Genomic DNA, 21,986 nt, shown 5'->3' with positions numbered 1-21,986 from the left:
CATAATATTATTGTTGTAGCCATATCACACTATAATTCTGATGTGAAGAGTACATTAGTGGGTTACAACACAACCTCATCAAACTATTTTGAAAAATATATTTTTTAGTCACAAAAGAATATGAATTATATATGAAAATGACAACTTATATTTAATATTCTTTGTGCCTATTTCAGTATTCCTATTATCCTCTAAGCAAATTCCTAAGAAAATGTGAATTTTCTTGTTTATTTGATTTGTATGTGACAACCATGATGACAGTTAACTCCTAAAACTGTGGCCTCAACACATTTAAATCAGTTAAGAATATGAATTCTGAGTGATTCCGTGCCAAAGAAAATTATCCTCAAATGGCTACAATTTCTTCAACTTGCTACCCCTTTGTTGCAACAATAATTTTATGTTCATATCCCATAACACTATTATGTGCAACAGTGGTAGAAGATCTCAAAAACTTGCACCCACCACCAGATTTTAACTCAACAATTATGAACAATTGTCAACACAACCCATCTCTTAGATATTGCACTTCCTATCACTATATGAACATTGATGAAATATTCAAATATAGTATTGTTGCTAGCCATCTTTGTAATGAATCAAAGAATCCTAATTGTGTTGAGTCATTTCCTAAAGTTGATATTAGAAACCGTCCAAATATTGCATCACTTTATTTGTCATTTGATTTCTTTTGGAAATATTGTCCTTTAAGCATAGTTTCTATTGATATTTCAAACAATTATATAAAGGGTAGTTTCCCTATTGATGTTCTTCATTGCACTCAAATTCAGGGTTTAGATTTGAGTATGAATGAGTTTTATGGTGAAATTCCAATTCAAAGTTTTAGTCCTTTGACAAATCTCACTTTTCTGAACCTGTCCTATAATTGTTTCTCAGAAAGTGAAGAACTTTCTGATTCTGAATTCTTTAAAAGGTTTAGTCCTTCAAGTTTTATTGATTCTGGTGCTATATTTGATCATAAAAAGTTTACATTAAAAGTTGTTATTTTATTGGTTAGTTTTCCCATCCTTGTGATTATGATGGTTATTTTCTTGGGTTGGGTTTGTTTTCAAAGACCTGATTTTCTACCAAGAAAATTTCAAAGAAGTGGGAAGTTTACACCAGCAATGTTAAAAGGAGCAACTTGTGGTTTTTCAAGTGAGAATTTGGTTGGAAAAAGTGATTTTGTTCATATCTATAAAGGGGTTTTAAGGGATGGTACTGAAGTGAAAATTGAGATGTATTGGGATAATTTATCAAGGGAAACTTATAAGAAATTTGTTGAAGAATGCAAGATTCTTTGTGAGTTAGATCACAAGAACCTTGTTAGAGTTCTAGGGTGGTGTAAGAGTAGAAAATTCAGGGCTATTATTACTGAATGGACAGAAGAAGAAAATGTTGAAATGTGGTTATTAGGTTCAGCTCCAACTTGGAAACATAGATTGAGAGTGTTAATTGGAGTTGTAGAATGCATGTGTTACTTGCAAGATGAATGGCCTGAAGTTGATTATGACCTCAACACAAATAGTGTTTTATTGTCTAACAATATGGAACCATTAATTTCAAGGTTCAAAGTTGGAGATCAAGAAGACAACAATTCAAGTAAGAACAATCTCATACTTCTACTAACAATCCATGATGATGACTTTAAATTGTGGCCGAAGTTGTAATTACGGTTACCTTAGTAAGTGTACAACAAATTGTTGATTGTTACAGGAAAATACGATTCGTGTGTCCAAATTATGGTTGTGGATAGTACTAAAACGATAATGTTGTGGCCTCGATCGTGACTTGTTTTCCTATGACGTGTTTGCTTTTTTTCATACTGCTGTTCACAATCATGATTTTAAATTGTGATCAAGGTTGTGATTACACTTACATTAATAAGTGTACCACAAATTGCTGACCATTACCAGAAAATGTGACTCGTGTGTCCAAATTGTGGTTACTGGAAAATGCTACTAAAATTTGTAGCCTCGATCATGGTCATGGAACCATATTATAAATCTTGATCATGATTTGTTTTCCTATGGCATGTTTCCTTTTTTTCCTCCTTGTTTTATGTAAATTTTGATAACTTGGTCTTTTCTTTTACATTGTAGAGATGTCTAAATTTGGAGTATTCTTGTTAGAGATGATACTTAGCAAGAAGGTTCAAGCAGAGTTTGATGAGGGTGAATCTGGATTCATCAAGTACATGAGAACCCTTCATTCTGAAGATTTGCTGCAAATGATTGATGAGAGAATGGAAGAAACTGAAACAACTAATCATCATGTTAAAAAGGTTATATCCCTTGGATTATTGTGCATAGACCAATCAAGTAGTGAGAAACCAAGTTTATCAGTGATATTTAATACTATAGCAACAGCCTACAAGGCTAGCATTGTTTTGCCATTTGCAAAGCATAGAATGTTGCATGGAGATAGATCTAAGTGACACAAGGCTTGTTCCAATTCCGACTTTAAAGTCGACGACCGTCTAGTAGGATTAAGGCTTGTTGTAATGTGATGGTAGTAGTAGGCTTATGTTTATATAATTTCAAGGCTTTTAAGTTGTGTAACTATTGTTAGCTATACTCATAAAATGTAGTTTTGTGGTGCATGATGACTCGGAAGGTATATTAGCAAAGCTCCTTTAAGAATGGAGTATGTTACATCTTCCTTAACTATTGTACCAACATATATATTTCTCTTTTCTTAGTGTGGTGTTTTTTTTGTTATTACCTAGGTTATGCATCTCTTACCTTATAATAATGAACTAATTCATTTTGGGTGTATGATTGTCGTTCCCAACAAATATTGCTTACATGAATCGAATATTTGACTTTTGGTCTACAGAAGATTTAACTTAACCTTACACCACTAGACTACTGCATTGTTGATTAGTGTGGTGTGTTTCAACTAAAATTCATCAGTTTGAAAGGCTCTAATGGTTTATGAGGAGCTGTAAGGCCTATCAGAAATGCAACTTACCTTTTATGTTTTGGACATGTAACAATTTTCGGACACAATCTTTACGTTTCAAATTGAAAATCAAAGTTCTAAAATAAGAAACAAATTAAAATATTGGAAAAAGGAAGGACTATTATATTTAATTCAAAGTGATCAAAAGTTAAATTTCTTTCTTTTTTTTTTAAATTATCATCGACATTTTTATTAGAAGATCATTTGATTTAATTCAGTTGTCAAAATAACCTTAATGGAATTCTTAACCTTTCATTTATTTTCATAACCCTTATTCTCCTCATCTTGTCAAGCTCACTCCATTTGTAAATGAGACTAAAACACATTTTTTTCTAGGCTATATGATCTTCTTTTGTTGAACTATATAATAATTATGGTATAAGTAGAAGTAGTTGATAGTAGGATAAATTGACCATCTCATTAGAGAACATCATTACTATGAGATTATGAATCAAATCTTGGAAAACTTTATTTTGACCAACATTTTTTTCTTTTGTCTCTACGCCATAGCCACAACCCAAAATTTAAGAACCTCACAACATACCTGGCTTAATTATCTTATTGGATACAATATTCCAACTCTTGTATTTATTTAAGGGAAGTAACCCCATATGACACCACCAATATTTAGAATTATTATTGAAAATTTGGGCTATATTCCTGGCCCCATCCACCTGTAATTATTGGATGGTCAGGGTATGAATAATTTATCCATTAGCCCAAAATATTGGCTTCGCCTACAAGCTTTTTTAATAAGCAAGGTGCTGCCAGCAAGAATTATGATTTAAATTATTAAGTATTATATTTTGATTCTCTATTGGATTAGAAGAATATGCAATGTTATATTGTTTAAACATTATTATGTGTAATTTAAAAAATGTGGTAGTGATATGAAATTATTTTTTAATTTTATATGATTTTATTTTTTTGAATTGTATAGTGGATGACCCTTAAGTCCACCTTACTTATATTTAGACCATATATAATATAATATTTAGTTCTCTTTTCACAAATAGAGATGCTCATCTTCACCCCAAGTTAAATGGAATTATGCTGACATGGGCATGGTAGCTCCAACTCGCAATGTTATTCAGAATAATGCTATCATAATACTCATTACAAACACACACAAAAATTGTGAAAGAACATTTGAATTAAGTTATACAATTTTTCCATTTTTGTTTTGCTTTTTTTTTTGTATACTTTAAAAAATTACATTTTCTTTTTGGATTGAATAATATTTACAGTACCCACAATAATATCTCATAGGTAAATATAATATATGCCTTGTGATATCCACATATTCATGAGTTAGTTTTGAATTAAATATTATATATATTATAATTTTTATTACTTTGAAATTACGTAATTTATTATTATTAAATACAGTAATATATTTATTTTTGATGGAATATTTATATATAGTGTAATATCTATGTACTAACAGTGTAAAGATATATACATAGTTAGTGTATTATTTACTCTTCATTTGAGTTATTTTTTGAAAGATCATTAATGATTGAAAATAAATAATGGATGATGTCATGATAGAGAAAAACTCTTACACCATTAATATATATATATATATATATATATATCTTTTTCTCATATATATAACTAAACATCTTATTACATATTTGTAAATACTCATTAGACACATGCATACCTTTATATAGGCACTAACTAGTATGATAACGAATAAGCAAGTAATGTAAATTTGTAATTGGTTGAACAAATATATTTATATTAGAAATTTAATAATTAAATATTTTTCTGACCAATCATAAATATTGACACATGAAATTCCTATTTTGAAATAGAAGATATCCTCTCATGTGATATAAGTGAAGATATTTTGAAAGATTAAGATAGGAAAAAATGATAATTCTTTTATCATTATTGGTGATTCCAACCAATCAGATTAAGTACAAATATTAATTCCTTGTTACCTCATCTATTTGTGAGTATCATGCTAGCAGATATTCAAGAGTTTTCAAATTTAATTATATGATTATAATTAAAATATAAAAATAGTTATTACATATAAAACTTATATATATTGAGTTTTTGTTAGAGTTGAATCACTACTACCAACATGTCACTCCATGTAGACATATTTGTTTCCTAGTTTCCACGTAAACATCAATGGAGGGATATTAGAAGTTGCTAAACTATTTCACCTTCTCTTTGGGTGAGAATGAAATGCATCCTTTTTTCTTAAAAAAATGTAAATGGAAATATTTTTAAGGGTTGCGATTTGGTGGAACGAGGATAGCAAAAATATTAGAGTAGCATAAATTTGCAAAAATATACACAATAAGCGCTAACAATAATATTTCATGAGTAATATTCTTTCCGTGGATACCCACATATTCATAAGTTTGTTTTTAATTAAATATTATATATTTATGATTATTTATTACTTTGAGATTAAATAATTTAGTTTATTATTATTAAATATAGTGATAAATTTGTGATTTTTATATTTTTATATCATATATAATCTATATCTATACTATATATAAAGTCAAAACATCTTATAACTACCTAATATGGTGTAATTTCTTATTGTCTATTTTACCCTTCTAATTAACTATTATTACAATGGTTTTATACATAACAAAAAAATTAATAGGAGTTAGAGAAAGTTACATACCCAAAATATCATATTATCAATGTAGTTTTTTTAAAAGAATTACAATTTATTTTCATATTTCTTTTATCACAAAAAATATGATACGATTCTCTTAAATATTTAATATTAGAAGTATAGATGTTAGAGAAATGATTAATATGTTGGTAGTGGTTACATATGATTATATGGTTTTTTTGTAAAAATTAAAAAATTTAAGGCAAAATTTGAAAGTAAAATTACACCATAAAAGTTACAAATTGTTTTCTTTTATATATAGTATAGATATTGATAATAATATTAGATTTTAATTCAAATTATTATTGGATATTCCAACTTTATCATCACAATCTTGAGTTTTCATTGAAATTTAAAATGTTATATGGATGGGGGATGGAAATATTGAAGAGTATAGCAGATTTGTGTGGGTATCTAACATATTTTAATTTTACGTGTATATTTGTATATCTTGTAATGATCAATATATATAAAATAATTATTATATGAGTTAATAAAATTTATGTACATATTAATTTTATCATTTTATTTCAATAACTAAAAATTATAGGAAAAAATAAATAGATAATATATAATTATAAAATAATAGTAAAAAGTGTAATACATATAATATTTAATTAATAACAATTTAAAAATATGAAGGTACCGTGATATTTATTCTCATTCATAAATTATTTTTGTAAATATCAATAGTACGAATATTTTTGTCATCTCTAACTAGTATATATCTATACTATATATAAAGCCAAAACATGATGTAACCACCACCATGGCATAATTTATATATTCCTATTTTGCCCTTCAAAAATTTAATTTAAAAAAATCATATAATCTTATATAACCATCTCAAATATATTAACTATAAGTTGCATATCTATACTACTTAATAAAGGAAAAACCTAACTTAACTTTCATGAAGTTATTTTGGGTTTTTCTATTTCATATTTTATTTCATCTAATTTTATTGTATAAGTTATACTTTCATCTTTACATATACTTATACTACTAAACATTTATTTCATATTTTATAACTTCTATTTTTTTTTATAACTTCTAATTTCATCTTTATATATTCTTATTACATATTAAGTTGTATTATATATTGTAATTTGCAGTTGAATATATATTCGTTTGAGGTAATTGTTCAATCTTAAAGAAATGATGCATATACAATTGTGTTCATCAAGAATAGAGTCTTGATATCTTCACTTAATTTTATATTCTAGCGTGTTGACATGTACTACTATGTCTGTCAACCTGCTTTCATATTGTTTGTAACGTGTAGTCTGGATGTGTTAAATGTCAAATATTCACATACTCTTTACTCAATGACATACATTGTGACAAATGCAATATATTTCATGCATTCCTATTTTTTAATTTAATGGATATACATTGTGACCAATGCAATAGATTTACTCAATAGATTTTAATTAATTAGACAAAAAATCACTTTTAAATGTAGAATACACAATACAAACGATAGGAAATTGGGTTGACAGATCGGTAGTGTCTGTTAACACAATAGAAAATAAAATTAAGTGAAGAGATCAAGACTCTATTCTTGATGAACACAATTGTATATGTATCCTTTCTTTAAGATTGAACAATTACCTCAAACGAATATATATTCAACTGCAAATTACAATATATAATACAACTTAATATGTAGAATACACATTACAAACAATAGGAAAGCGGGTTGACAGGCACAGTAGTGCCTGTCAACACGCTAGTATATATAAAGCCAAAACTTGAAATAACTTTCCTCATGGTGTAATTTCCATTTCCTATATTGCCCTTAACATTATTTAATTTTTACAAAAAAACTATATAATCCTAAGCATCTAACACCAATACATTAATTAACCACATATCTCACCTTAAATTAAACATTATCATAAACACACAAAAATATAATATATAAAATTTGAATATGTAGTATTACACAATATTCGCCGGCAGACACGAAGTGTCTGTACACACTAGTCATATATAAAGCCAAAACATAGTGTAACCACCACTATGGTATAATTTATATATTCTTATTTTACCCTTCAATTTTTAATTTAAAAAACCATACAATCCTATATAACCACCTCAAACATATTAATTATAAGTTGCATATTATAATAAAGACAAAAAAAATATAATTTAAAGTAAATACAATACAAAAAGCACATTTTAATTCTACAAAATGAAATATATAAAAATTAGTTACGTAATACTTTTAAAATAAGAATGTCGCTGACAGACACTCGACAGGCACAGAGTGTCTGTCATACACTAGTATATTATTGATGTGATACTTATTTTTACATATATTAATTATTATAAAATACATAAAAATATAATAAATTTGATAAATTGTTATATTTGAAATTTATAACATATAAATTACACATTATAAACAATAGAAAAGTGAGTTTACAGCAGAATCCAAATAGGGTCAGGTCTCATCAGGTCTAGGGCCGAGTTCGGGTTCAAAAGTTAGACTCGATCAATATTTAGGGCAGGGACCAAACATGACTCGTCTCATGCCCACTCACTCAACATGTTTGTATGTGTCTCTATTCAAATGTGTGCAAAGTAATGTCACCTTTTTGGTCGAAAATATCATTGACTCACTAATTTTTTCATAATATATACATGATTATATATATATATCATTTTATATATTAAATTACATATTAAGAAGACTTTACCTAAAATGAGTATGCATTATATTTAATTGGATCTACGGTCGGATTCAAGTTTAAAGATTGATCCGGTCAATATTTAGGGTCAGGTGAGCGTCGGGTCTAGTTCCAAGTTCAAAAAATATCTCGACTAATATTTATGGTCGAGTAAGGACAATCTTTAATATGACTCATGTTCACCCTTATATATAAGAGTAATGATCTTCTGCATTAATGGAGAGGCAAATGTCACATAATAACACATAAAAGATCACATGTTATAACGCTTTTACTCATTTGTTTATCATAAAATCAAATTTTTGCCATAGAAAATATGAGGAAAAACAATCATTTGTCTCTCCATTAACAGAGAAGATTCTTTTTCTATATATAATTATTACCATTTCTATCCCTAAATGGAATGAGTAGGATTCTCTTAGATAACTCAAAAGCAAGTTCTTCAAAAAAACAAAATAACAAAAAAAAACAATATCTGATATTTATACCATTTTATATGCAATGAAATCACTTTCTTAAAAAAAATTAATTGTAAGTGAAGATATTTTGAAGGATTGAGACTTGATGAAGTAAACTGCAACAGATCTAGTTTCAATTTGTTAGTATCTATTGAAACCATAACCAAAGACATAAACCTCTTATGTCCACCATTTATGCAATCCTATTCCTACCCTTTCTCTCAATCTTTCTAATGGCACCCTCAAATCCTCTTCAACACTCTTATCTCCATTGTCTATCCCTCAATTCTGAACCTTCTTATCCAATCTCTACCCTCACATATTTCCCCAACAACCCTTCATACAAACCCATATTGGAATCTTACATCAGAAACCTAAGGTTCAATTCCACTACAACACCAAAACCATCCTTCATTCTAACACCTACCCATGTCTCACATATCCAAGCATCAATCATATGCTGCAAAAAATTTGATCTTGAACTAAGAATAAGAAGTGGTGGCCATGACTATGATGGGTTATCATATGTGTCGCAAGCCAAGTTCATTGTTCTTGACATGTTTTTGATGAGATCAGTGGTGGTGAATATGGAAGATGAAGGAACTGTTTGGATTGATTCTGGTGCAACAATTGGTGAACTTTACTATAGGATTCATGAGAAAAGCAAGGTTCATGGATTCCCTGGTGGGGTGTGTCCAAGTGTAGGTGTTGGAGGACACTTCAGTGGTGGTGGATATGGAAACTTGATGAGAAGATTTGGTTTATCAGTTGATAATATTTTGGATGCTATTATTGTTGATGCTAATGGTAGAGTCCTTGATAGAAAATCAATGGGTGAAGATCTTTTTTGGGCTATTAGAGGAGGTGGTGGAGCAAGTTTTGGAGTTGTGGTTTCATGGAAAATCAAGCTTGTTCCTTTACCTAAGGTTGTAACAGTTTTTAGAGTTGAAAAAACATTGGAACAAGGTGCTACAGATATTGTTCATCATTGGCAACATGTTGCTGATAAGGTACATGATGGGTTGTTCATTAGAATAGTTCTTAATCCTGTGAAAAAAGAAGGTTTCAAGACAATAAAAGCTAGGTTCAATGCTTTGTTTCTTGGAAATTCAGAAGAGTTGGTTAGTATAATGAATGAAAACTTGCATGAGTTGGATTTGGTTTATGAACAATGCATTGAAATGAGTTGGATTGATTCAGTTTTGTTTTGGTATAACTATCCCTTGGGTACTTCAGTTGATGTTTTGCTTGAAAGGAAACCCAAGTCAGAGAATTTCTTGAAGAGAAAATCAGATTATGTGCAAAAACCAATTTCAAAAACTGATCTTGAATCCATATGGAAGAAAATGATGGAACTAGAAAAGCCTGTTCTAACATTCAACCCTTATGGTGGTAAAATGAGTGAGATTTCTGAGGTTGAAACACCATTTCCACATAGAGTTGGTAACATATATAAAATCCAATATTCAGTGAATTGGAATGAGGAAAGTGATTATGTTGCAAATGAATATTTGGATAAGATTAGAAGGCTCTATGATTTTATGTCACCTTATGTGACAAAGTCACCTAGAAGTTCATATTTGAACTACAGAGATGTTGATTTAGGTGTCAATGAATATGGAAATGAAAGTTATGGAGAAGCTAGTGTTTGGGGTCAAAAGTATTTCAAAGGAAACTTTGATAGGTTGGTATATGTGAAGACAATGGTAGATCCAAGCAATTTTTTTAGATATGAACAGAGCATTCCAACACATGCATCTTGGATAAATGTAGCATCTGAATAGAAGATATATGAAGAGGTTTACAATAAGGGTCTGCTTTAGGATAATATGTCCTAGAAGCATGTCAATTTCTTGGTTTAAACCCAAATAGGAGGTATTTTAAAAAAATTGATTATTTGTTTACTTTAGTAATATTTGATGATTTTTTAATGCTTATTTTTTTTTTATATTATTAAAAATGGAATAAATTTTATAATATTTATTTTCATGGCTATGAAAATATGTCAAAATAGAAACAAATAAAACTTAAATGGTAAATAAAATAAAAGTATTAGAAATAGTGTGATAAATGAAAAATGAATTGTTCATTTTAGGAGTGAAGAGGACCCTGTTTGCTCACTCACTTTCGCCGGTTCATAATTAGATCCACATATATTTAGGATCAGGGCTGAATGCGAGTAACAATTAGATCTGATCAATATTTAAGATCAAGTAAAAGACAAATATTATTTTACACAATTTATCTTATGTTCACTCATTACTTATATTTTCACGTTTCAATTATATATAGAATAATGATATATTTTTGTCCTAAAATATAAAGTGCATTTGGTTCCAACAACATAGTGATATAATTTCATGTTTTTAACTGTGTTTTTTTCATTGTTTTTGCTAGTTATTATTTAGGTAACTCTCTCTAGTGCAAATAATTTATTGTCTCAACTAATGTATCATTTCATATGTTATTGATTCTTTATTTTTTTTTATCATATATATGTATATCTAAATAATTTAAAAAATATTAGCATATATATCACTTCACATGTAAATTATATATTATTTATAATAAGTTTTAAAGTAGAATGTATTATATTTAATCAGGTTTATGTTAGTACCAAGTTTAAGAGTATGAATAATCGAAATTTAGGATATGTTAACCTCAAAGTCTACTGTTAATTTCAAGTTAAACAAATAAATCATTCAATATTTAGGGTTAGATATGAAATAAATCTTACCTGACTCATGCTTATCAATTTATCCAATCCTCCTTAATCATCATTTTTTGCCACTTTGGTGATAATTAGTTAAAATCAACTTTTTGATTTTCAAGTTTCTCAATTGTATGATTTTAATCCCATATTTTTGTGGGATTTTTATCTAGCAATTTATATTAATGTGAAAAATTGTTCCCTTGTTAAAAATTTAAAAAAAATTATCTAGCAATTTAATCCCATATTTACATTACACATATCATTCTTATATGGTAACTAGAATTAAAAATTACTATTTTAATCCCTCATTTTTTTCATTTGTACAAAATCACCTCCCTTCTTGATTTTTTATGTGCACTTCTCATCCTCTAACTTATATAGTTGTGCAATAACAATTCTTCTTTTAACCTCCTTATTAAAAGTTTAATAAATTATGAGATAACAATCTCATCTTCTTAGAATTGAATATAAAGTACTTTTAATCTCATGCACACTGACGTAAAACTAATGCATGCTCAGAGAGAAAAAAATGAAGGGTAAAAGAACAGGAGAATATTTTCATTTCCATGTTTTCAAGAAATATTTTCTATTTCTATTTCCTATTTTCATTTTTAAGAAACAATTTTCATTTCCATGTTTTCATTTCCTGAAAATATGTTTGTTATTATCATTTTCATTTTCATAACTATGCACTCTAAACTTTATAAATCAGGATAATTACTCTTGCAATGAATCCAATTCTAAATTCTAATCACTAAAGTAGTCAAACCAATGATTTTATAGGATGTCTACATATTTGATACTTGCATTTCTTTCCAATTTATTTCATGTCAATAATACATTGAACATTTTTAGTTGTTGGACTTGGTCATTTGCTATTACAAAAGCATGTGAAAAGTCATAATGAGCATCATGCAGTTGCAAATGCTCTCCAAAAAAGGTAAAATTAAAATAAATTACTTACGTACAAGTGCTATACTATTTAATTAAGGTTGCAGTAACATCAAGAAACATCAATTTTCATCTCTAAATCATATATTATCATAATCATCATCGAACTATTTCAACAATATCATAAGAGAGACGAAGAAAAGTTATTATGTTGAGAGATAAAGAAATAAATTTTATTATGAAGATGTGTGATAGTAAGGACAAAGGAGGCCCTCATCAATTGATTTCAGCATTTTCTTGATTAGTGAAGAGAGTAATTGAAAATAATATTCCCCTCATTCCACATCTTTTGATGTTTAAGGTTATGCGCATAGTTTCAAAAAATATTAAATGAAGTAAAAATTCAATAAAATTTGACTAAAATAGTCACATTTAATACACATAAAAAACTGGATTAAAAATGAAATAAAAAAACATGTGGAGAAAATATTAGTAATAAATAAGGGTATAATTGGAAAGTAAAATATAAATGTATATTAGGTTTTTAAAACATCAAAAGATTTGGAATAACATGAAAATGTTAAAACATTAAAAGATATAGATCGAATGGAGTAATAAAAGTCTTAAAATTTTCAATAAAATATCATTGTCTTATTATTGAAAATATTGAAAATGATATTTTTTTCATTTTCAAAATTTCCGGAAATGAAGCTCATGTTTTCAAAAATATGAAATGAAAACAACACAGCAAACATGTTTTCACCCTAATTTTCTGATTTCATTGAAAATGAAAACAGAAAATGGTCAAAACAAATACACCCAAAGTCTTTTTCATTTCTAATTTCAAATTTGTAATTTATCTAATAACAATCTAATCTAATTTAAGTTATGTTGATCTGATAAATTTTTTATTCAAACAAATAAAAATAGTTTTTTAAATAATTATTTAATTTTCATTGTTTAATTATTTATATTTTTATTTTACTAATTAAGGATATTTTTTATGAATGTCTAATTTTATTAAATCTAATAATTTGGCAATGATTTAGAACTAAAATAGTACTTTATATATTGAATGGAGGGCCTGCACAATAATATAATTTAGAGGATACAAATCTATTATCTTAATATAAATGAAATGGACTTAAAAGGGGTAATTTTTTCATAACATAAAATTGGGTATTAAAACAATTTTAGCCAGCAAAATCATTTATTACTAAATATGTCATATTACTAAAAAGATAGATCAATTATTAGTAAATAAGTGATATTACTAAAAAGGATATGCTTTGTTATATATTTGGGTGACTAAATTACATAACGAAAATGGCATAATATTCGTTGAAGAAAACTATAATGTTCAATCATTCTTTAATATTGGTAAAAAACTACAACGTCCAAACCATTATTCAAATTCTTTAAACTATAATCTTGATGTTCAATGATATTGTATAAATTAATTACTCAAAGAACTCCACTCTATTGGAAATGCATGAAAATAAATGTACATAATCCTTTTTTTTGTACAAAAAAAACATAATCCATTGTTGGTAAAAACTTTCAATCATTGGGTTAATGTTTCTACTTGGGGCTGATGATATTACTTATTTAGACTTCTTCAAAATTTGACAAGTGTTCAAATGAAAGGATATTTTTGTTCAAATGAGATTATATAAGATTTTGTTCGGTCCAGTTTTATCCACATATTTTTTTCGTTTTTTTCATCTTACATCATTATCTTTTTTCTCTATAATTTCATCTCTCATTCTCGAACATTCTTCAATCTTCTCACGTGTAATACTTTATCATTTTTTCTCTTCTTACAGTCACTTAATTATTTTACTCTGTTAATATTTTGTCAAGCTTCTCCATAATTTCTTCAAGTTTAATTTTTCACATGTAATTTATCACAAACTGAAGAATTCATATGTAAAAAATTTCTAACATTTTTAACTCCCTTGAGTAACTCATTTTATTTGTTGTCATAAGTTAATATTTTGTCTACCTTCCTCACAACTTCTCTATGTTTAATTTTTCAAAGATAAATTTTTCACAAACTAAAGAACTCACGGGTAATACATTTCGGTCATAATATAACATTTTTTTCCTTCTAGTAACTCGCTTTACTTTTTCTCACATATTAATATTTTGTCTATCTTCCTCCAATAATTATTTCCATGTCACTTAATTTAACCTTTTCAAGTTGTTCAATCTGATTTACTTTTATGTTTATACTTTTATATTGCACTAATTTAACTTTAATAGAAGCGATACAGGGCGACATGTGCGAATGCACAGGTATACTCTAGTTGCACATAAACAATAGGATGTGCATAAATGAAAATGACAGAAGGTAGAAAATTGAATTTTATAATTGTAAGTGCCTTATAGGAATGACACATTAGATAGCATGTGCCGCGTAAGAATTACCGTTAGGATTTTGGTTGAAAAATTAATGGAATGACTATTTTATTCGCATTCATATAAGTTGATGGATGAAAACTAATCACATAATCGAAACATAAGGGTGTTATGGGGAAAATATGAGTGTGAAAAAAATTAAACAAATATGAAAACTAATCAACTAGCATGAGAGGGTTGAAGGCATGATAGTTGATGCTACAACGATTTCTTGTAGTTACATAGATTCTTAAAAAAGAAGAAACCCTTGAGTAACTTATCCCAAAAGGTCAAGGTCACATGTATATTAAGCAACTCCTTGAACCGAATTATGACCCATGAGCAGTTTGAGACATGGTCAATGAAGATCTCATATGCAAGACTGTAGAATGCCTACCATGCCCCATATATCCCTAGTGCTAGGCAATCTTGAAAGGGCGTAAGCATTAAAGAATCCGAACATACATATTGTCTCTTAGCAAGTATAAGTACATTATCACACTCTATATTAACTCTACATTCTTTTTATATCTAGGCTTGGGAGTCGGTCGGTTACAAGGTAGAGAAGGTATTAGCACCTACCCGTCCGCCTTAAGCGGTACCCTTCATTAAAATATATGACGTTATTATTATTATTTTTATTAAATTATTTGGTTAATTAATTAATTGAAATGATCGAAACTATTTATTTATTTAGTTAAGTCTGACTGACAAGATTGACCCCAGTCCTACGTATCCTATTAAGGGAATTAAAGCTTACGTAGTTCGTTAGTAGAAAAATGTTTATTGGTTGAGAGTATTTTAATTAAAGAAATTTTTAGTCAAAAATATTCATTTGGCAAGTTTTGTTTATTATTGAAAAAAAGTTTTTTTCTGGTTAATTCTTGTTATTTTAATTTAAAAATTAAAGTTTAATCGATTGAAAAGAAACGGCGTAGCGCGACCTTTCGAATATGATTTGAGAAGAAAGAGGCCTCTAGTACGACCTTCTCTCCATCTTTTAACTCCCAAAATTATATCAAAAGCTTTTATAAAAAATTTCATATGACTCTATTAATAATCTTTTTTGTCATAGTAAAATGTTCTAATTATTGTTATTATTGGTACCATAGAAAGTATAACTACCTTATTTTAATTATCAAAACAAACATTTAAACAATATATACTATAGGAAGATAAGTAAATATATAGAAATATAATAACTAAGTAATTAGCTAAAAGGTTAACTAAAAGAAAAGAAAAAGGCAATTTACACGTGAGTTTAAAGGGAAAAGGGATTTGAATCCCTAATTCCTTGCTTGAACCCCACGTCCCACGTCCCACGTCCCACGTCCCTGATACTTAACCATCTTCTTCAATGTTCCCGTTCGTCCTCCTAGCTCTTAGCAAAGGGAATCACTCTCGGATGGAACCAATTTTAGCCAAAGGGTGCATGGTTACTCCTTATTACTCCGTGTTCGTTTCGGAAGATATCCTTAATCCTCCTTTTCTTCCCTTCCTTCTAATCGATGACTACAGAGGTGCCTTTACGGTGATGGCGACACGATGGCAGGATGGCATGATGGTGATGGCTTGCTATTAGGGTTGTGATGGTTTTCGGGTAAGGAGTTTATTCGCGGTTGGGACATCCCTTCCCCTTTTCGTTCCGATGAAGGTGAATTCATCTCCTTTTCTACTTTTCGATTTTACTTGATTGGTTTTTGGTTGCTTCTTGGTTTTATTAAATAGGTACATTGAGGGAGAATGAAAGCGATATGGTGGTTCGCGATGAAAGCGGAATCAAGGTTGGGAACACCTATTGTCACGGTGGTTTGAGGCAAAGGGTAATCTTTCTCCCTAATCTATTCATCTTTTATCACTCATCTCCTTTTACTTTTCTAGCTGGTCTAGGCATATGATTCGGTTTGCATTGATTCGGTGATGATATGATAACGGGACGCCGTCGCATAGAGAAGCCAATCCGTGACAACTGAAACATGGTTTCTATAATGGAGTTACTAGGACATTAGGGGTATGTTTTCCCGTAAGCTTACTTCTGCCTATTAGATAATTCTTGATTAAGTCTCAAATTCGTGTTACCGACATGTCATGATAATAAAGATGAATATCCACAGTTATTGTTTTATTTTATTTTAACAGTATGCGTATGGAGTTCTTACCGAATGCATATGTCTTTTTGCTATTACATAATAAGTAAATATGCACTCTTGCTTGTATTCCATGAATAGAATGGATGCTTGATTTACTTAAAAATATTTTTTCAAGATTAACTTATCTTTCAGTCTAGAGCAAACATATATTTCTGAATAACCAAGTAAACAAAAAGGTAGTTGAGGTAGGCATGTGTATTTAGAATGTAAGCTAAAAAAGGGATCTGTATAGACGTTCTTTATGATCGGGATGCTTACCCGATTGTGTGGTTATCCTGGTATTCTGAGTGTATGCTCTGTGTTGTATCTCTGATTTTTGTTATGCCCCTGAGTAATGTAACTCTATTTCCGGATAGCTTTTGCTCGAATGTATGTAGGTTGCTCTCTGGATATAGGTGCTTGGTGTTGTGTTATATGCTAATTTGAACTCTCTGTATCAATTATTATTATCTATGTTCTCTATTTTTTGCCTCCTTTTTGTATGCGTGATTGCCTTTCTTTTATAGCTGGTTCTGAGTCTTGTAGCTGATTCAGAGCACCTATTAGGATGCCCCAAATAACTGCTAGCCATTATGCTAACTGTAACTGATATAGCAATAACACTACCATGCATCTCTTTTATGCACATTCATGGCTGACTTTTCTCAAACGTAACTGAAATGAGGTAGGATTTCTGGTGTATGTTTTACACTGCCACCTTTGAACTTCTGCCTGTTGATAACCCCACGGCTGGATCACTCCCTTTGATTCTCTTTTAATTATTTCATGATTGTTTTCTCTATAACACTGCCATTTATGTTAAGAATGTGTAACTGACAGGGGATACTTTGGCTTTGTCTTATCCTTTTCAGATGTAATCATATGACTGTGGTCCTCTCAACCATACAAAAGGATTTGAAGACAATCCAATGGTTTATTCATTAGTATTCTGGTGATACCAATCATTCAGAATAATGCTTCTGTCAAAGTCATAAGCAAAGGGTTCAGGGTCACTTGATGTCACTTGAATTAATCCATATAGCCATGCTCCATTTTGCATTTTCATATTGCTTATTCTGTCCATTAGAGTTAGCAGCATCCTATGGTTTAATATTTCATAATCCTTGTACATGCAAATTGCATATAAAAGCTGAACTGCAGCAGCTACCATGTATAACAATCTAATCTCATTAATAATCCAGGTTCGTTGCTCAATGTTATCATTAGTGCAAGGAATAATAGATACTTCAATGAATAAAGCATCACAAAGTCCAATATATAACCAGACGAGGAAATGAAGAAAGCTTTCATCACTCGTGATTCATGCAACATTGCATTGTGCAAAAATATTTCTCTAAAGCATCACACATGTTAGCTTGCTTTGATTCAAAAAGATTCCTGAACAACCAGTATGGGTTTTGAGCATTCCATTAAATGATCATGAAGTCCCTTCTAGCCTAGGCTTGGTGTCAATAGACAGAACCGAACGCAAGCTTTGGTCTTGCACACTTTGCAGATTTACTTGGTTAACCAGATTGGACACACTTGAGTGTATCAAACTAAGTCTTTTACTCTCAATTTAAAGGAACAACTCTTCATATTTAGGGATGTATTTAGAATTAGCATTTCTTCATTATTGATGGAGAATCTTCCGATGCAAATTCAAGATGCAAATTCAAGTTGGTAAGTGAGGATGGGTCCTTGTAAAAAAACGTTTAGGCACCATGATATTATGTAACTCGAGAAATTGGGTATTTTGTTGATATCAACTTATGAACCATATAAATTTATAATTTAATTACCCAATTGCTCTCACAAATCATGAAATGGTGTTTTATCTTTATTATTTTTGCACCAATGATGAAATAAAATTGGGTGTTCACAACTTGCAAAATCATGCATCTATATCTAGTAATTCATGTAAGCAAGTTGAGTTAAAATGCAACACCTCAATGATGTTAGCGCGATTGTCTTGGTCTATAGTAACACTTTACCAAAAACAGTTTTATGTCTAGTAACTACAATGATAAAATTTTGTTTTATGAACCTTCAAGCATATCTCTATGTCTAGTAGTCTTTGTTATTCAGTTTGAGAGTTATAAAATCACAATATTAGTTCTATGTCTAGGTAACAATAAGTAAAACACATGAGATGACAAATAATATAAGTCTATCTCTAGCAAATGTAGTATTTGTTGGGTTATACAAGTTCAGAATAATGCAAGAACTTAAGCAATTCATTCAAATATCATGCAAGAACTTGATCAAACTAAAAGCAATCATAAAGTAAATACAAAAGTCAAATGGAACTTCACGAATTAATGGTGAATCAGAGTGTATATATTAGGTTTGTGCTACATTCAATCCCAACAATGGAGTACTTAGCTACTCATTTCCTCACAATATAAGTAGGATTGAGATAATACAAAGCTCATGAAGCGGTAAAACCACTCACAATTGAGTATAAATTAACACATAAGATACTTACACTTACTTTCTATGATCTAAATGAGCTAAACTCTCTAAAACTTAGCAAAATAAAGATTAAAATTCGAAATAGTAAGAATGGGTGTGTTTGGCTCCATCTTGGGGTTGCTATTGTTGAAGCAATGTTTCCATTTGTATAGTGTGTCCTACCATGTCTAGTCATGTTTAAAATGATGATTTTTTCTTTTAAGGAAAATTCAAAAGGACCATCACTGGAATTCGGAACACAGTCCTTCTGATGGACATATGACGAAAATGATGCAATGCTACCAATAGACTATAATAGATATATGTGGAGAAATATAATATGTTTTGGATTAAGGTTATGTGGAATCAAACTCAACTAAATGGTTTTTCTTTCAGAAAATAAAATTGTTTGACATTTTAAGTGAATCTACTAAATATGAAGTCGCCAAAGTGACATCTTTTCTGTGAGTTGTTCATAATAAATGTCAAATGCTAGTGCATATATGTATTCATGCGAGTATTAATCGACCCAAAGGAAGATTAATATTTGGCCGAATTATATACACACATGTGATGATAAACATGCGATTATTATAAAGTTGCATATGTGAATGATAAATCAATCCAAAGAAGGGTTTATTATTTGACATGCATTATGATCAATGTTTGACCACAAAAAAGAATATCATTAGTGATTGGTATGAAATATCAAGCCAATTGTATGATTGCATTTTATGCGAATAGTGATCAGCCCAAAGGAAGATTACTATTTGACCCAAATTATAAACATACTTGTAGCAATAAATATGTGATAATCATATGGCTTTCCATGTGAATAGTAAGTCGGTCCAAAGTAAGGCTTATTGTTTGACATGACTGATTATCAATGTTTGCTTACTACATTGAGTGCACCACTTTCAAGTTAATATTTTTGTCAAAAGACAGAATATTAATGTTGTGCTAGGTAACTCGTGATGTGTCCCATCATCATTTGAATTTAAGTATTAAGGTTGAATGTGAGTTTAATTGTAATAATGATTGCAATTTGTTTTGTCCTTTTATTAGTGTTGCAAATATTTATGTTCAAATTAAGAACATCTCATTGCTGAATGAGACAAACTTTAAGGTCTATAAGGAAGTCGTATATATTATTCTCAGCTGTATGAATTTAGATCTGACACTTTAGGCGGAGAAACCCATTTCTACTTCGGAAATCCTCAATGAGATTAAAATTGAGAAATGTGAATACTCTAACCGAATGTGTATAATGATCATGAAACGCTCTATTCTAGAACATTTTGGGGGCTCTATTTCTGAGGATCAGAGTGCAAGTAAGTTCTTTGAAGAAATGGAACCATACTTTGCCAAACAAAATGAAAAAGGCGGAGACGAGTAGCCTTTTGGCTAAACTCATCTCCATGAAGTATAAAGGCAAATGGAACATAAGAGAGTACATTATGGAGATGTCTAATCTTGCATCAAAACTCAAGTCACTTAAGTTTGAGTTTGGTGATGACTTGCTCGAGCACTTTGTTTTGATCTTGCTTCTGCACACTTTGGGTAATTGAAAGTGATTTATAACACTCAGATGGACTATGTACAAGAGGAAGAGAGACTACAGAGAGATAAGACTGAAAGTGCTCACTTAGCTATGACCTCTTAGAATAAGATAAGAAATAATAATAAGGATGTTGTGAAAGGGTTATTTGCGCTTTTCCTCAGAGGGTGTGAAATTGTTCTGCAATACACCATGTCAGGCAAACCTAGCATGAATGGTGTTGCTAAGCGACGAAACCGAACTCTTAAGGATATAGTGAGAAGTATGATTAGTTATTCTTCCTTACCAGAGTCTCTTTGGGGGAAGCTTTAAAGACCGCAATTTATATCCTTAATAGGGTGTCAAGTAAAGCAGTTAACAAAATCTCATATGAGCTTTGGACTAATAAAAGACCAAGCTTGAAACACTTGCACATTTGGGGTTGTCCAGTTGAGGCGCGACCTTATAGACCACATGAAAGAAAACTGGACTCTATAACTGTTAGTTGTTATTTTGTTGGCTATGTTGAATGCTCTCGGGGCTATAAATTTTATGATCCCACTTCAAGACTCTTTTTTGAGACGGGAAATGCAGGATTTCTTGTGGATGTTGATTTTGAGAAGGAAGAGAACATAATGAATATTGTCTTTGAGGAAGAACCTGTCACTGATAGTGAACAAGTTTTTGTGCCTATTACAATTCAAGGAATAAATTAGGTAATAGAAGATAATGTTCAGAATATTGTCCCTGACAATATTTCAGAACAAGACAACAATGATGTTCTCCCTCAAGTAACTATAGAACAAATTCAACAACCTCAAGAATTAGAAGTGTCATTAAGAAGATCCACTAGAGAGAGGAGAAGTACAATTCCTGATGATTTTATTGTATTTCTTCAAAACATGAGGATGACATTGGGTTAATAGAAGATGATCCATTGAACTTTTGTCGAGCCATGAAAAGTTCTAACTCTCAAAAGTGGATTGATGCCATGAAGGATGAGATGAAGTCTATGCATGATAATGATGTTTGGGATCTTGTCGAATTACCTGAAGGTGCGAAACCTATTGGTTGCAAATGGATATTTAAAACCA

At 29.8% G+C, this 21,986-nt stretch overlaps 2 protein-coding genes and 1 long non-coding RNA gene across 3 annotated transcripts; all 3 read left to right on the top strand.

Annotated features, from left to right (window-relative positions):
• LOC109358139 (putative cysteine-rich receptor-like protein kinase 31) lies at nucleotides 292–2,595 on the top strand. Its single transcript, XM_019602214.1, has 2 exons — nucleotides 292–1,602; nucleotides 2,103–2,595. Exons 1-2 carry the CDS (start codon nucleotides 351–353, stop codon nucleotides 2,435–2,437), a joined length of 1,587 nt encoding a protein of 528 aa, XP_019457759.1. The 5' UTR covers nucleotides 292–350; the 3' UTR covers nucleotides 2,438–2,595.
• LOC109358142 (berberine bridge enzyme-like 8) lies at nucleotides 8,907–10,636 on the top strand. The gene has a single exon (XM_019602218.1). It carries the CDS (start codon nucleotides 8,951–8,953, stop codon nucleotides 10,550–10,552), a length of 1,602 nt encoding a protein of 533 aa, XP_019457763.1. The 5' UTR covers nucleotides 8,907–8,950; the 3' UTR covers nucleotides 10,553–10,636.
• LOC109358153 lies at nucleotides 16,085–18,098 on the top strand. Its single transcript, XR_002108916.1, has 3 exons — nucleotides 16,085–16,372; nucleotides 16,501–16,783; nucleotides 17,774–18,098. It is a non-coding gene; the product is annotated as an uncharacterized LOC109358153 (long non-coding RNA).

The sequence above is a fragment of the Lupinus angustifolius genome, chromosome LG10 (genome assembly GCF_001865875.1).
Source record: "Lupinus angustifolius cultivar Tanjil chromosome LG10, LupAngTanjil_v1.0, whole genome shotgun sequence".
NCBI classification, from domain to species: domain Eukaryota; kingdom Viridiplantae; phylum Streptophyta; class Magnoliopsida; order Fabales; family Fabaceae; genus Lupinus; species Lupinus angustifolius.
Note: the sequence above shows the minus strand (reverse complement) of the source record. Positions and strands in the feature narration are given on the sequence as shown.

Excerpts from the sequence above, each read along its gene's own strand:
- LOC109358139 (XM_019602214.1), top strand. The coding sequence starts at position 351 with ATGGCTACAATTTCTTCAACTTGCTACCCCTTTGTTGCAACAATAATT. Across the intron at positions 1,603-2,102 it reads TCAAGAAGACAACAATTCAA|AGATGTCTAAATTTGGAGTA; the intron begins GTAAGAACAATC and ends TTTACATTGTAG.
- LOC109358142 (XM_019602218.1), top strand. The coding sequence starts at position 8,951 with ATGTCCACCATTTATGCAATCCTATTCCTACCCTTTCTCTCAATCTTT.